General features: G+C 40.6%; 1 protein-coding gene across 1 annotated transcript in view; it reads left to right on the forward strand.

The window, feature by feature from the left end:
- Kmt2c (lysine methyltransferase 2C) overlaps positions 1 to 14,234 on the forward strand; it is a 193,961-nt gene that overhangs the window by 172,087 nt on the left and 7,640 nt on the right. The window contains 13 exon segments of the mRNA XM_027428523.1: positions 179 to 391; positions 1,083 to 1,247; positions 2,594 to 2,735; positions 2,876 to 3,023; positions 4,355 to 4,533; positions 4,632 to 4,768; positions 5,588 to 5,837; positions 6,913 to 7,052; positions 7,565 to 7,672; positions 9,688 to 10,804; positions 11,605 to 11,741; positions 13,331 to 13,473; positions 13,738 to 13,906. Of these exon segments, the coding sequence (XP_027284324.1) occupies positions 179 to 391; positions 1,083 to 1,247; positions 2,594 to 2,735; positions 2,876 to 3,023; positions 4,355 to 4,533; positions 4,632 to 4,768; positions 5,588 to 5,837; positions 6,913 to 7,052; positions 7,565 to 7,672; positions 9,688 to 10,804; positions 11,605 to 11,741; positions 13,331 to 13,473; positions 13,738 to 13,906 (3,048 nt within the window).

Genomic DNA, 14,234 nt, shown 5'->3' on the forward strand with positions numbered 1-14,234 from the left:
AATATACCTGAATGCAGAAGGAAGGAGGGACAGTTACTTCAGAAAGCAACCTCCCTGTGTAACTTCCATGCAATGCCATGCTTTCTATATGAAATCACAAGGTGGAGCTGGTCTAGCATGAACTGAGAGTCAAACATGTGGGTAGTTACTTACTTCTTAACCTTTCCAATTACATTAGCAAACTTTGGGGGCTCAAATGCAAGGTGGTTTTGGAGGTGGCAACAGCCAGTTGCCAAAAACAGATGGAGGAAGTGAAACCAAGAAACAGCGAAGCAAACGGACTCAGAGGACGGGGGAGAAAGCAGCACCTCGCTCAAAGAAAAGGAAGAAGGATGAAGAGGAAAAGCAGGCTGTGTATTCCAGCTCTGACTCCTCCACCCACTTGAAACAGGTGAGCTGTCAGAACAGCCCTTGCCACTTCCAGGATGGGGAGAGAGCAAGTGCTTTCAGCCCTATGAAATGGAAGCTTTCACCTAGTTACCGTTAGTTCCTAATTAAAATAGTGAGCTGCAGGGATAAAGGAAGGATAAAGGGATGGACAAGGAAACTAATGAACTTGGTTTGCTAGCAAACCTGCACTTTACGTGATTGGCACTTGAGATTTACATTCCAGTAGATGGATTGGTAGGTGATGGTCAAGACTTACGTATGTTCAGAAGGAGCAGCTTCAGCATCAGGAAACATTGTCCCCCCATTTCTTGTGACTCTGGACCCAGAGAAATGCAGCCATGGACTCTCATTTAAACTCTGCTTGTTACACCTTTGTGGTTGGGAGGGGACCACTTCCCACAACTCCCGTTCCCATTGGCAGGGCCTGACCTCTGTTCATGGCCTGGTTCTTACTAAACAAAGATAAGGAGCATGTTTTTCTGGTAAGGCACATGTTGTCATCTCTTTAACAGATGGGGATAAAACTTATTTGACATATATCCCAGAGATTCTATAGTTTGCAACATTTTGAATCTTCAGATTTTTAAGTCTTATTTTTCACGATCCTTATTTGACTTCAGGTCTTAGGAAGCCCCCAAACACTTCCATGTTTGTTAATCATGTACATTACTTTTAAATGTGTTTTTTAATAGCAGCTTTCTCTGCTCCCTCTAATGGAACCGATCATTGGAGTGAACTTTGCGCACTTTCTTCCTTATGGCAGTGGCCAATTTAATAGTGGGACTCGACTTCTAGGAACTTTTGGCAGTGCCGCCCTTGAAGGGGTCTCAGACTACTATTCTCAGTTGATCTACAAGGTATGTCTCTTTGCCAGGGTGCTGCCTTGCTTCATGTCGGAGAGCTTCCCACCACTGGGCAATGTGGCTTAGTTTTGCATCTATTTTACATGGAGTCTCCCAAGATTCACTGAAGTTAGTTTTAGCTAAAAGATAAAAGTGTATCTGGTTAAGTGTTTCTAATATGTATGCTTGAAAATTCCTAGAGATAAGAATACAAATGGTGGAAAATATCCATTGTATATTAACATTGTGAAGGAAACATGTTTTTCCTTGTAGCCTTTGTTAACTCTTAAAATGAATCAAATTGATGGTACATAGTGGGAATAAAAAGTATGGTTAGATTTTACTTTGGAAAATGAATTTTAAAAGTTTTAATATATTTTATCAAATAATTTAGGTGCTAATTGAAATTATGCACTAATTCTTAGGTTACCAAAATAGCATAAAGTCAATCAAGTCAATATTACTTTAAAATATTTTTATGATTGCATCATAAGATCACTTTACTTCGTATCTGACTTAAACAAAGCAATTACTTTGAGAAATAATGTGAGAGTGTCTGTTTTCCTTGTGGCTTTTCTTCTGTTATTAAGATAACCGTCTCCACGATCCCTTTGTTGTCCTTATGGCTTGTTCTTCAGTTAGAATTCCTCAGTGCAGGCTGCTCTTCAGTGTTACTTCTTGTACTCTCTCCTTGCACTGCACTATTATATGTAGTTATTACAGGGTGACACCAGCATTCCTTGGAGAGACCAAAACTTAAATGACAAATTGGTGGCAAATGTAAGGCTGAAAGGGATAACTGAAAATCAACTGTATTTCTTAGTATATTTGGTACCTTTACTATTTTTTTTTCTCTTTTTATTTCTTTTAGAGACTTTGGGCAGTCCAGGTTCTTATCTCTGAGATGTAAAATGCCATTATATTTTTAAAATGACAAACTGCATTTTTATAGAAATAGGACCTATTTTAATGAAAGTTGAGTAAAGGAATATTTAACAACTTTTGCAACTTATTCAATTTCAAAGCTGCTTTTCATTGGTTGTTGTAATCATGAAACTTAAAAAAGGTTACATAAAATAAAATTAAGTGTAACAAAAATTGGGTTCTTCATTTCAAAGCTGAATGTTCAAGTTGGGCCAAGTAGGCAAATGGATAACAACATCCCATTCCGATAACCTCATGGCCCTGTGTGTGTGCGCGTGTGCGTGTGTGTTCTTGCATATTTGGAAATGGAAATGCCTCTGGATTATGTTTTTATAGTCTTGTTTCCTTGTACTAAAAATTCACAGAATTAGGTTTTAGCAAGGTCAATTCATATTTGCTCAGTAGCATATAATTTAAAATTTTTTGGTCTCCTGCAGCAGAATAATTTAAGTAATCCTCCAACACCCCCTGCCTCTCTTCCTCCTACACCACCTCCTATGGCTTGCCAGAAGATGGCAAATGGTTTTGCAACGGCTGAAGAACTTGTTGGAAAAGCTGGCGTGTTGGTGAGCCATGAAGGTAGGATAACAGTGTCTAAATCTTATACTTCTGAAGAGTCTTCCTTTGAAAGTTGTGTATCAATGTTCACAGAACTTGTACAGAGCTATCTATGTATCAACTTTGCCCTACATATTGGTTCTATGTGTTTGATGTTGCAGTTGCCAGAACTTTAGGACCGAAGCCATTTCAGCTTCCTTTCAGACCTCAGGATGACTTGCTGGCTCGAGCTATTGCTCCAGCCCCAAAGACAGTGGATGTTCCTGCCTCTCTTCCCACACCACCTCATAATAATCATGAAGAATTAAGGTAGAAACTGTTTTTATAAGTGCGAGCGTGAGTGTGTGTGTGTGTGTGTGTGTGTGTGTGTGTGTGTGTGTGTGTGTGTGTGTGTGTGTGTGTGCCGGAATGTGTGTCTGAGTACCACATGCATACCTGGTGTCCACAGAGGCCAGCATAGAGCACTGGATTCCTGGAACTGGAGTTCCAGGTTATAAGCTGTGCTGTGCACACTGTGTCTTTTGAAAGGACACTAAAGCTAGGTCCTCTGGAAGAGCAGCCAGAAACATTTCTCAGCCTGAGATACTACTTTTAAATATCAATTAGTTGCATCTTTTAAAATAATGTGCTTAGCATATTTAGGAATAGTATATAAAAACTTTTGAAGTGTGAAGTACTCTTGAATATAAGCTGTCTAAGGCATCATTACTGTTGAAGTGCAGTTAGTTTGTACATTTTTAAAGTCTTCATAACTTAAGCATTATATTCCATGATAATGAAATAGACATTGAGGTTATGGGGAAACCATATTTCAGAGTTTCCTTTTCTAAGCTGTTTGTAGGATTTGTTGGATTTATTGATACTGGTAGGCATCAACTAGTTAAAGAGTTCTTTTCTCTTCATGGAAAATCGGATGAATCTCTGTGCTCTGAGATGTCCATTTAGTCTGAAGTGTCATACTTTATTAAGAAAACTTATCACTGTACACACCGTCAACAGGATAGATGTTTTCTGTAGCCACATGGAAGTGTCACTTGTTGGGGTTTAAAATCCAGGTTTCCTTTATCATTTACCTCACAACTAAGAATTCCCAACTTTGTAGCCTTGTGGAGAGAATCATACTAGGGAGTGTGTATTTGGTGATCTAACACAGGTGTCTGTTTAATCCCTGGATATTATATGACTGCCCAGAAGCCTTTTTCATGTCTTTTTAAGTATGAGTAGGAGAAATGAAAGATAGAAGATTCATAGCAATGTTCCATATTCTTAGCTTGAGGTCTCACTATCTCTCTGGTAAACCAGAACCTTGCCTGAGACAAGGGAGTCTACTCCCTCCCATCCTCCCCCTTTTCCCACTGTATTTTACTATTTAAGAAAATTTGGCACCTCCAGCACCACAGTGACCATGTTTTCTCTCATCTTGCCACTCTGCACAGCAGCAGGATAGATGCCTGTGTAGTCACATGAGGTGTGACTTGAACATAAACTTGTATAGTTTCTGTTTTCTTAGAAGAGTGATGACTGATCCAGTTGCTGTTAGGTTATTGCTGTTGCTGAGAGTACCCTTCCTGTGGTCCGTATGGGATTGGTGAGAAACCCCAATGGGTTTGCACATTGTGATGTGTGTGCTCCTCTTTCAGGATACAGGATCACTATGGTGACCGGGACACTCCTGACAGTTTTGTTCCTTCATCTTCTCCTGAGAGTGTGGTTGGTGTAGAGGTGAACAGGTACCCAGATCTGTCATTGGTGAAAGAAGAGCCTCCAGAACCGGTTCCATCCCCCATCATCCCAATTCTTCCCAGCATTTCTGGGAAAAGTAAGAGATTAGCCTTATTAATTTAGTCTATCAGGTTACTATTGTAAATATTTTGATCTTGAAAGCTATAATACTCTTTTCTCCCCTACCCCTTTTAGGTTCAGAATCAAGAAGAAATGAAATCAAAACTGAGCCTGGCACTTTATTTTTTACTTCACCTTTTGGTTCATCCCCAAATGGTCCCAGATCGGGTCTTATATCTGTAGCAATCACCCTGCATCCTACAGCTGCTGAGGTAAAAGATGAATCACTTATGCTGCAGAGTGTGTCCCATTGTTAAAGCTCACAATGAAACAGAATTCAGGGTAGCAGAACAAATGATACGGGTAGGATGGAGACTCATTTCGGACATCTAGACTGTACTTGAGGACTATTAAATATGACATTAATCTGAGCCTAAGCCAAGGCCAAAAAAAAAAAAAAAAAGAAAAGAAAGAAAGAAAAGAAAAAGAAAAATAGGAGCCGAGAGTTCATGTGTTCTTGTAAAAGGATGTCTGCTTTAAAGAACTCTAGAAAGAAGCCTTAAAGTCAATAATAGAGTCTACAAAAGCAACAGAAACTTTGTACAGGCAGCTTGTGCTTAAAGCACTCACTAATGATCTATCAAGGATTTTTTTAAAGCTCCATTTTTTATAAAGACATGTTCTTGGAGATCAGACCTACAGTACAGTGAATGATGTTTTGATTGTCTGCAGAACTGTTGTGGACATGTTGGACTTTTTGCCAGAACTAGATAGAAGTGAGTTTTCCCATAAGTATCACGAGGGCCTTCTCATTTCCTGTGGTTGTGTCTTTTAGGCCTGTCAGATACCAAGGTAGCTAGAATAGTTTACTGTTTACAGATCCCAATGCCAGCTAGAACCCTGAAGATTTCTGTTTATGTGAAGGCTTTGTTTGTATTCTAGTTCATGATAATAGTTTAAGTTTAAAATAAAGTAGTTGCGGTCTTTTGTACTGTATATATCATTAAGACAGCATCATCCTAAGTATTAATTCTGCTCAGTGGCTCACTTTTCTTCTAGTTGAGTAACACAGTGTTTAAATTTTGTTTTAGAACATTAGCAGTGTTGTGGCTGCGTTTTCCGACCTTCTTCATGTGCGAATTCCTAACAGCTATGAGGTTAGTAATGCTCCAGATGGTCCATCCATGGGTTTGGTCAGTAGCCACAGAGTAAACCCAGGTTTGGAGTATCGACAGCATTTGCTTCTTCGTGGGCCTCCACCAGGATCTGCAAATCCTCCCAGATTAGCAAGCTCTTACCGGCTGAAGCAGCCTAATGTACCATTTCCTCCAACAAGCAATGGTGAGCTAGTGAGCTTTTTGTTAACCCCAAATCCATTCTTGGTTAAAAAGTAAAGCCTACTCCTTTTGAAATTTTTATTTAATTTTTAATAAATAATAGGCAGTGTGTCGTGCAATCTTTGATAAGTTAACCTTCTCTGGCTGTTTTCTGTGGTGTGATATGAATTTCTATGCTCTGGCCTATGGCATCATACTGCATCAAGATTGATTGTAGCCCTGACTGTACATGAGGCAATAGCTAGCATGTTATTTGTCTGTTCTGCTTGGCTGATGTTGCTGTCACTTCCTTAGTTGGCCTTTATGCACCCTCTGCATCCTTTCTCCCATAGGGATGCCTAGGTCCCCAAATCTGAGAACTGGTGTGTCTTCCTTAGGCCTACTGTGAAGTTGCTTTTCTTCTAGCTCACTGGCATCTTAAGTGCCAGCTCCATTCCAACACCACGTCCTCATCCCCCAGATTCCTTGTAATATTTTGTCTTCCCTAAACTTTTACTAGAATCTGGTTGCTTCTCATTTCTCATCTTTGAACTTTTTGAAAGTTACCTATGTTAGTTTTGAACTCTTTGCAATCTTAGCCTTCCATTTTTCTGCCTTGATCTCCACTTCTCTCCCCCAGGAGATACACTCTGTATGTAGACCTGCTCTTCTGATCCCTCAGCCCTTATTCAAAATATACCTTGGCTCTCATTTCTCTTTGATGCTGTAAATCACATAAGTCATTTGTACCTATTTGTTCTTTATCTCCCATAGAACTTGCAGTATCATCTTACCTGTCAAGAAGTGGGTCTGGTCTCTGTTGATGCACTGTATACATTGAGGATCTTAGTGCTTTGCCTTTTTTTATTTCATGCTAGTTTCTTTTTCTCATTATTTGGGAGTGGGTTTTTTTCCTTTTTCTATCTCAGTGTCAAATATTAGATGCCTTGTCACCATAGCTTAGAAGATATTTATTAAAGCATAATATAAAGTAAATCAATAATCCATATTATAATTGATTGTTACAGTTTAATTTTATACTGTATGCTACCTGTATGTTTAGTCAGTTTTAATTGCTAACAAAAGTCCATTGCTTGTAGGTCTTTCTGGATTTAAAGATTCCAGTCATGGTATAGCAGATAATACATCACTCCGACCACAGTGGTGTTGTCACTGCAAAGTGGTTATTCTTGGAAGTGGTGTGCGGAAGTCATTAAAAGACTTGACCTTTGTGAACAAGGTACTATACTATTATTCTAATGACCCACCCTACCTCCATGTTTTTGGCAATGATTCCTGCATCAGGACAAAGTGCTTCATGGGACACAATATACAAGCACATATTCGGTGTGCTCAGCTTCAAACCAAATAGCTACAACAGACTCTTAAAATGTTCATGATGAGGAATGCATTTTTAAAACACAGTGAGATACGGACAGTATAGTTTCTGCTGCTTCTTTTTTTTTTTTTTTAATTTTATTTTATTAGACATTGTCTCTATAGTGCTGGCTGTCCTATAGTGCTGGCCTTAAAGTCAAGGGCTGGGATTAAAGGTCTGTACTACTAGGCCCAACTCTGCATTATTTTTTACGTGGAAAATTATCAGAGGGTGAACGTTGGGACAGTGCCATCACAATTGGAAGATAGTGGACACTCACTTTTGAATATCAGCAGAGAACTGACGTCCTTGGGGTACTGGTTTCATTAGCTTGTGTCTTACTGAGGTCCCACATATTTACCTTTGCTTTTCAGAGTCCCAGAGAGAACACCAAACGGATGGAAAAGGATATTGTCTTTTGTAGCAATAACTGCTTTATTCTTTATTCATCAACTGCACAAGCAAAAAACCCAGAAAATAAGGTAAAGTGAGGAAACTATGTAATGAGGGATTTCTGCCTTGTGAGTTTCATGTCTCTCCCTCAGAGAGCTCCTATAGGGAAATCCTAATCAGAAATTGATTGACAGACAAGCCTGAAATAGCTTTCAGCTATATTTTCCCTAATAATCTATTTGAGAAAAAGTGGAAAGGTGTAAATTACATCTTAACACTCATTTACGTAGTGGTATTGGGGGTTGCATTTAGGGCCCAATACATGCTAGCCAACTACTTTAATGCTAAGTTATTGCTTGTTCCTCTTTTAATTTTTATTGTTGATGTGGGTCCCACGGAGCCTTGTACTAATAATCCTCCTGCCTTGGCCTGCTGCCTGCCTGGGACCCTTGTTTGCCTGCCCATCTATCTTGTTTTTGTTGTGTAGCTCAAGGTGGCCTCCAACTCATAGTCATCCTTCTGTTTCAGACTTCAGAGTTGGGGGATTACAACTGTGTACCACCATACATGGATTAATTACATTTTCTTTTAAAAAATATTTTTTGTGTTTTTCTTAAGTTTAATTTTATTTATATGTATAAATGTGTAGTTTGAATGTGTATGTATGCCATGCGTGTGGTGCCTCTGGAGAACAGAAGAGGACATTGGACCCCTTGGAACTGAAGTAACAACTAGTCATAAGCCACCCTGTGGGTGCTGGGAACTGAACTCTGGTCTTTAGGAAGAGCAGCCAGTGCTCTCAACTGCTGAGCTGTCTCTATCCAGCTCCTAGCTCAACTACGTTTTAAGAATGTAGAACTAAATAGAGCATTAGTACTAGAATGTTGCATTATAATAATTTTAAACATCTTACTAAATTGGTCAGTAGGAAAGGTTTCTTAAAAAGAAAATTCTGTCTATTCCTCCATTGTAAGCTGTTCTGTGTATCTAACAATGTAGTTGTTCAAATGATACATTTTCTTTCTTTTTTGTTTTTTGTTTTTCTAGACAGGGTTTCTCTGTGTAGCTTTGTAGACCAGGCTAGCCTTGAACTCACAGAGATCTGCCTGCCTCTGCCTCCTGGGTGCTGGGATTAAAGGCGTGTGCCACTACTTTCCGGCCAAATGATCTGTTTTTATTTGATGCATTTTGAAGGAAAAAAATTCTGTAAAATAGTATTGCCAGTCATTACTGCTTGAAGATAATTTCATTAATATGACTCTCACAATAGAGTATTCAAGAAATACTACTTTTAACATATATTAGTCCGATATAATCTAAGCTGACAAATAAATTCAGTCTTTTAATTAAAATTTATTTCATAGAGCAGGAGTGGGTTTTCATCATATAGTTTCTTAATCTGATACTTAAGTTGACCCACTCTAGATTTTAATATGAAGCACCTCTTAGGATAGGGATGTGAGCTGAAGTGAGCATATGACGTTACTGTTTTGATTTTGGATGGTCTGTCCCATACCTGAGAGGTGCTGGTACTTTTCTCCTGGCCCAACTCCTTGAGCAGCTAGTCTTAGCTGAGGGGCTCAGGAGACTCTTAAGTGATTTACTCACTGACAGGGTTCTCCTTTCCTTTCTGTTCTTTCATGCTAGTTGATTAACAAACAAAAATTAATGAGTGGACATGAATCCTTTCTAGGTGATGCTGCCATGTTCTTAAAAGTATTAATCTGTTATACAAATTGAATTAGATATTCTAAAATCATTTTTGTTTTGTTACACTTAGGAAGGGGGATGTCCCAAGAAAGTTCAAGAGTAAAATAGTCTCCAGATTGTGACTTTGTAGGAGAAGCACAAGGGTGCCCTTTGCCCTTTACCTTCTCTGATTCTTTTGCTATTAAATAACCATCCCCAGGTCTACCTGTTGTACTTAAAAATTTACTCACCTGTACCAACCTAAGTCATATACCTCTAGACCTCTCACTGTAGCTAGAATTACTCTAAGGGCATGGTTTTCTTATGGTTCCTAAGTCATATATCACTAGACTTCTCACTGTAGCTAGAATTACTCTCAGGACATGGTTTTCTTATGGTTTCTTTTTGCTGCCAGGAGTCCCTTCCTCCACTGCCACAATCCCCTATGAAGGAGCCTTGCAAAGCATTTCACCAGTACAGCAACAACATCTCCACTTTGGATGTCCACTGTCTCCCTCAGTTCCAGGAAAAAGTTTCCCCTCCTCCGTCACCTCCCATAACCTTCCCTCCAGCCTTTGAAGCAGCCAAAGTCGAGTCCAAGCCTGAAGAGCTCAAGGTGACAGTCAAGTTGAAGCCTCGCCTGAGGACTCTTCATGGTGGGCTTGAAGACTGTAGACCACTGAGTAAAAAGTGGAGAGGGATGAAGTGGAAGAAGTGGAGTATTCATATTGTCATCCCCAAGGGGACCTTTAAGCCACCGTGTGAGGCTGAGATTGATGAGGTTCTGAGGAAATTGGGTACTTCTCTTAAACCTGACCCTGTGCCCAAAGACTATCGAAAGTGTTGCTTTTGTCACGAAGAAGGTGATGGGCTAACAGATGGACCAGCAAGGCTGCTCAACCTTGACTTGGACCTGTGGGTCCACTTGAATTGTGCTCTGTGGTCCACAGAGGTCTATGAGACACAGGCTGGTGCCTTAATAAATGTTGAGCTAGCGCTGAGGAGAGGGCTACAAATGAAATGTGTCTTCTGTCATAAGACAGGTGCCACCAGTGGATGTCACAGATTTCGATGCACCAACATTTATCATTTTACTTGCGCCATTAAAGCACAATGCATGTTTTTTAAGGACAAAACAATGCTTTGCCCCATGCACAAACCAAAGGGAATGCACGAGCAAGAGTTAAGTTACTTTGCAGTCTTCAGGAGGGTCTACGTCCAACGAGACGAGGTGCGGCAGATTGCTAGCATCGTACAACGAGGAGAACGGGACCATACATTTCGTGTTGGGAGCCTCATCTTCCACACCATTGGTCAGCTGCTTCCACAACAGATGCAGGCATTCCACTCTCCTAAAGCACTCTTCCCAGTAGGCTATGAAGCTAGCCGGTTATATTGGAGCACGCGCTATGCCAACCGGCGCTGCCGCTACCTTTGCTCCATTGAGGAGAAAGATGGGCGGCCGGTGTTTGTCATCAGGATTGTAGAGCAAGGCCACGAGGACCTGGTCTTAAGTGATTCATCACCTAAAGGTAAGATCAGTGCTTTGTCAAGCAAATGGATGTTTCAATGTCAAGTATTTGTTTTTTTCCATGACCATTTCATGAGGATTTTCTTTTTTTTATTTGTCAATGTAAATCTCAGTTTCTTTGTGTTACCACACCTTGTTCTTTGCTCTACAGTTTTTATGCAGGTTTGAACAGAAGAGTTGCTAAGGCCTGTCTGTCATCTACATTGGAGCCCTTCTCAGGGTCAGTTATTAGAAAGCAGCGACCATATCTAAAGCATTGTTATGTTATGGTCCTATCCTAGCTTCAGATTTAGAGCTGGGAATTTGAAACTTCATTTTGTACTCCTAGGCATGTCTGTCTTTTCCTTTTTATTGATGCAGAAAGTACTGCTTTAAAATGTTTTCAGAGCTTTAAAAACATGGTGGTCTAAAGATATTTCCAAAGAAACTGCCATGCGTTTCAATTCTCAACTGAGGGAATGCCTATTGTCAGTCATTGCTAATTGAATTAGTCACTTTTTTAACCGAGCATTTTCTTTGTTACATATCCAACTGAATTCACTAACTTCTTTGATGTTTACTGTTTGACGTTCGTTAGGTGGCATAATTTTCCCCCAGATTTTATTGAGTCTTTAAAATAAGTTGCTGCCATTTAACAAACAATGTTTGTTACATTGCTGCCCAACAGGTTTTATTTGAAAACTTGTAAGTCTTTATGAATGACTTCTTTATCCTCTCTTGGTTTTGTATGGTGTCCAGTTTTTCTCTTTGTTTAGCTAAAAGGAAATTCACCATAAACATTATTTTCTTGTTCATATATAGATGTTTGGGATAAAATTTTGGAGCCTGTGGCATGTGTGAGGAAGAACTCTGAGATGCTGCAGCTCTTCCCTGCATATCTGAGAGGAGAGGATTTGTTCGGCTTGACTGTCTCTGCAGTGGCACGGATAGCAGAGTCAGTAAGTGTCCTGCTGGTCATGGCCGGATCCAGCATGCTCACAGCACTACCCACAGCAACATTCCTACTTTCCAGGACTGACCCATTCTCATGAGGAAATGAGTGTGGGTGTTTAAGTGGAGAGCTTAGTTCTCTCAGAGAAGCACTTGGTGTTTATTACGTCTGTTTATCCACATGGTTGAGATTATGCCCTTGGCCTGATGAATTTCTGGTGTTTTGCAGAATGTTTTTCCCCTTAAGTTTCCTTGACATTCTCCTGCTCTTGTCCAAGGGGCAGGTAAGGTAGTCTCATAGAGCAGTAGGTTGCAGCAGCACTGACTAGTGTCTTCTCTGAGTGTAGGTGTGCTTGGCAATGACTCTGTGTAATACTTGAGAAACATATTTCACTAGAACTATATTCTAGAGCCAGGCCTGGTGGTTAAGACCTGTAATCTCAGATATATTTAGGATGCTGAGGTAGACATGTAAGTTGAAGATCAGTCTGGATAACCTAGTGAGATCCTATCTCAGAGTGTTAAAAAAATAAATAAATAAAAGAAGGTTAAGGTTCTAGTTCAGTGGTACAGTGTTGGAGGACTGGAAGATGGATGGATGGATGGATGGATGAGTAGGCTTTGTAGAAAAGAAGACCAAGCTGGTGAGATGGCTCAGCAGGTGAAGGCACTGCCACTAAGCCTGACAACCCTAAGTTCAACCCCCAAGACTTATATGGTGGAAGGAAAGAACCAACTCCCACAATTTGTCCTCTGACCTCTAAGGGCTCACTCACCATGTCACCATGGCACTGTGTATATACACACAGGCACACACACTCATATTCTCTCTCTCTCTCTGTCTCTCTGTCTCTCTGTCTCTCTCTCTCCCCCTTCCTCCTTCCTTCCCTCCCTCCCTTCATAAATACATACAGGAGTAAACAGAGTAAATTCTTTTAAAGGGGGAGCATGGAGTAAAGAAGACCTTTGGACATAATAGTTAGTTTTCTGGTAAATCTTTATTTACCACCAATACTGCTAGAACAGTGAGAGTGACGCCTCATTTCACGATCCCATTTGACAGAAGTGAAACTAAAGCACATAGGTGACTCCATTACTTGAGAGTTTTAAACATCTAGACAAATACGTTCACTAGGTTGTGAACTAAACTAAACTAAAACATCAGATCCCGATTCACATGCAGGAGGGCATTGGATGGTGTATTAATGGCTCTGAGAATTAATTTTCTTCTCAAAGAAAAGTGGCCTGGGCTCACCAAATTTGCTTTGGATTTGGATTTACACATTTATTCAAATAGTTATGCATGGCCGGGCATTGGTGGCGCATGCCTTTAATCCCAGCACTCGGGAGGCAGAGGCAGGTGGATCTCTGTGAGTTCATGACCAGCCTGGTTTACAAGAGCTAGTTCCAGGACAGCCTCCAAAGCCACAGAGAAACCCTGTCTCAACCCCCCCCCCCAAAAAAAAGTTATGCATGCAGGCTCATTATATTTAATAGATCACAAAAGGGAAGAAAACATGGCCATCTTTTTGGCAAGTTGAAGATTATATCTTTGGCCAGATGAGTTACCTTTTTGCGTATTTTCCTTCTTTTTTAGCTACCTGGGGTTGAAGCGTGTGAAAACTACACCTTCCGATATGGCCGAAATCCTCTCATGGAGCTACCCCTTGCTGTTAACCCCACAGGTTGTGCTCGTTCTGAACCTAAAATGAGCGCCCATGTCAAGAGGTTTGTGTTAAGGTATCTTGTTTCATCTTCACATAGTACAGCCCAGGGTTTCTAGGCACCTTAGTGGGTTTTGTGCTTGATCTGTCTGCTGCTTACAAACCCTGCTGTCTCTGGCTGTGTATGTTTCTGACAACTTCAGAAGACGCACTGTGTCTCTGCTAGACCGCTTTCTGTGTGTTTCTGCTACTACAGCCTTTAACTTGTTTGGCTTTTGCACTATTCAGAGGTGTCTTCAGTTGTCCTTTTATTTTTTTGTTGGCACATTATCATCTGTAGGCCTCACACCTTGAATAGCACCAGCACCTCAAAGTCATTTCAGAGCACAGTCACTGGAGAGCTGAACGCACCCTACAGTAAGCAGTTCGTCCACTCCAAGTCATCACAGTACCGGAGAATGAAGACCGAATGGAAATCTAATGTGTATCTGGCCCGGTCTCGGATCCAGGTGAGGAATGTTTGACCTGTTTAGTTTGTTTGTTTTGTGGTTCTGTGATTTGAACCCAGGGCTTTGTGTGTACTAAGGAAGTGCTCTACCACTGAGCGAATCCCAGCCTTGGAATCTTGCTTTGAGAGCTTTGCTCCACCTTTTCAGTTTGCAGCATGAGGACTGTGGTTTGTAGCCTGAGAACTTGGTGCTGGACCTGGAGTAGACAGCAGTCCTTAGGAATTTACATCTTGATACGTTGGTAAAGACTGTGGGGAAACTGGATCTTGCACGCACCAAGTTTTGACAGCTCAGCAGGGTTATTTACAAGCACATGTGAAAAGTAAAA

Source organism: Cricetulus griseus, chromosome 8 (assembly GCF_003668045.3).
Source record: "Cricetulus griseus strain 17A/GY chromosome 8, alternate assembly CriGri-PICRH-1.0, whole genome shotgun sequence".
Classification (NCBI taxonomy): Eukaryota; Metazoa; Chordata; class Mammalia; order Rodentia; family Cricetidae; genus Cricetulus; species Cricetulus griseus.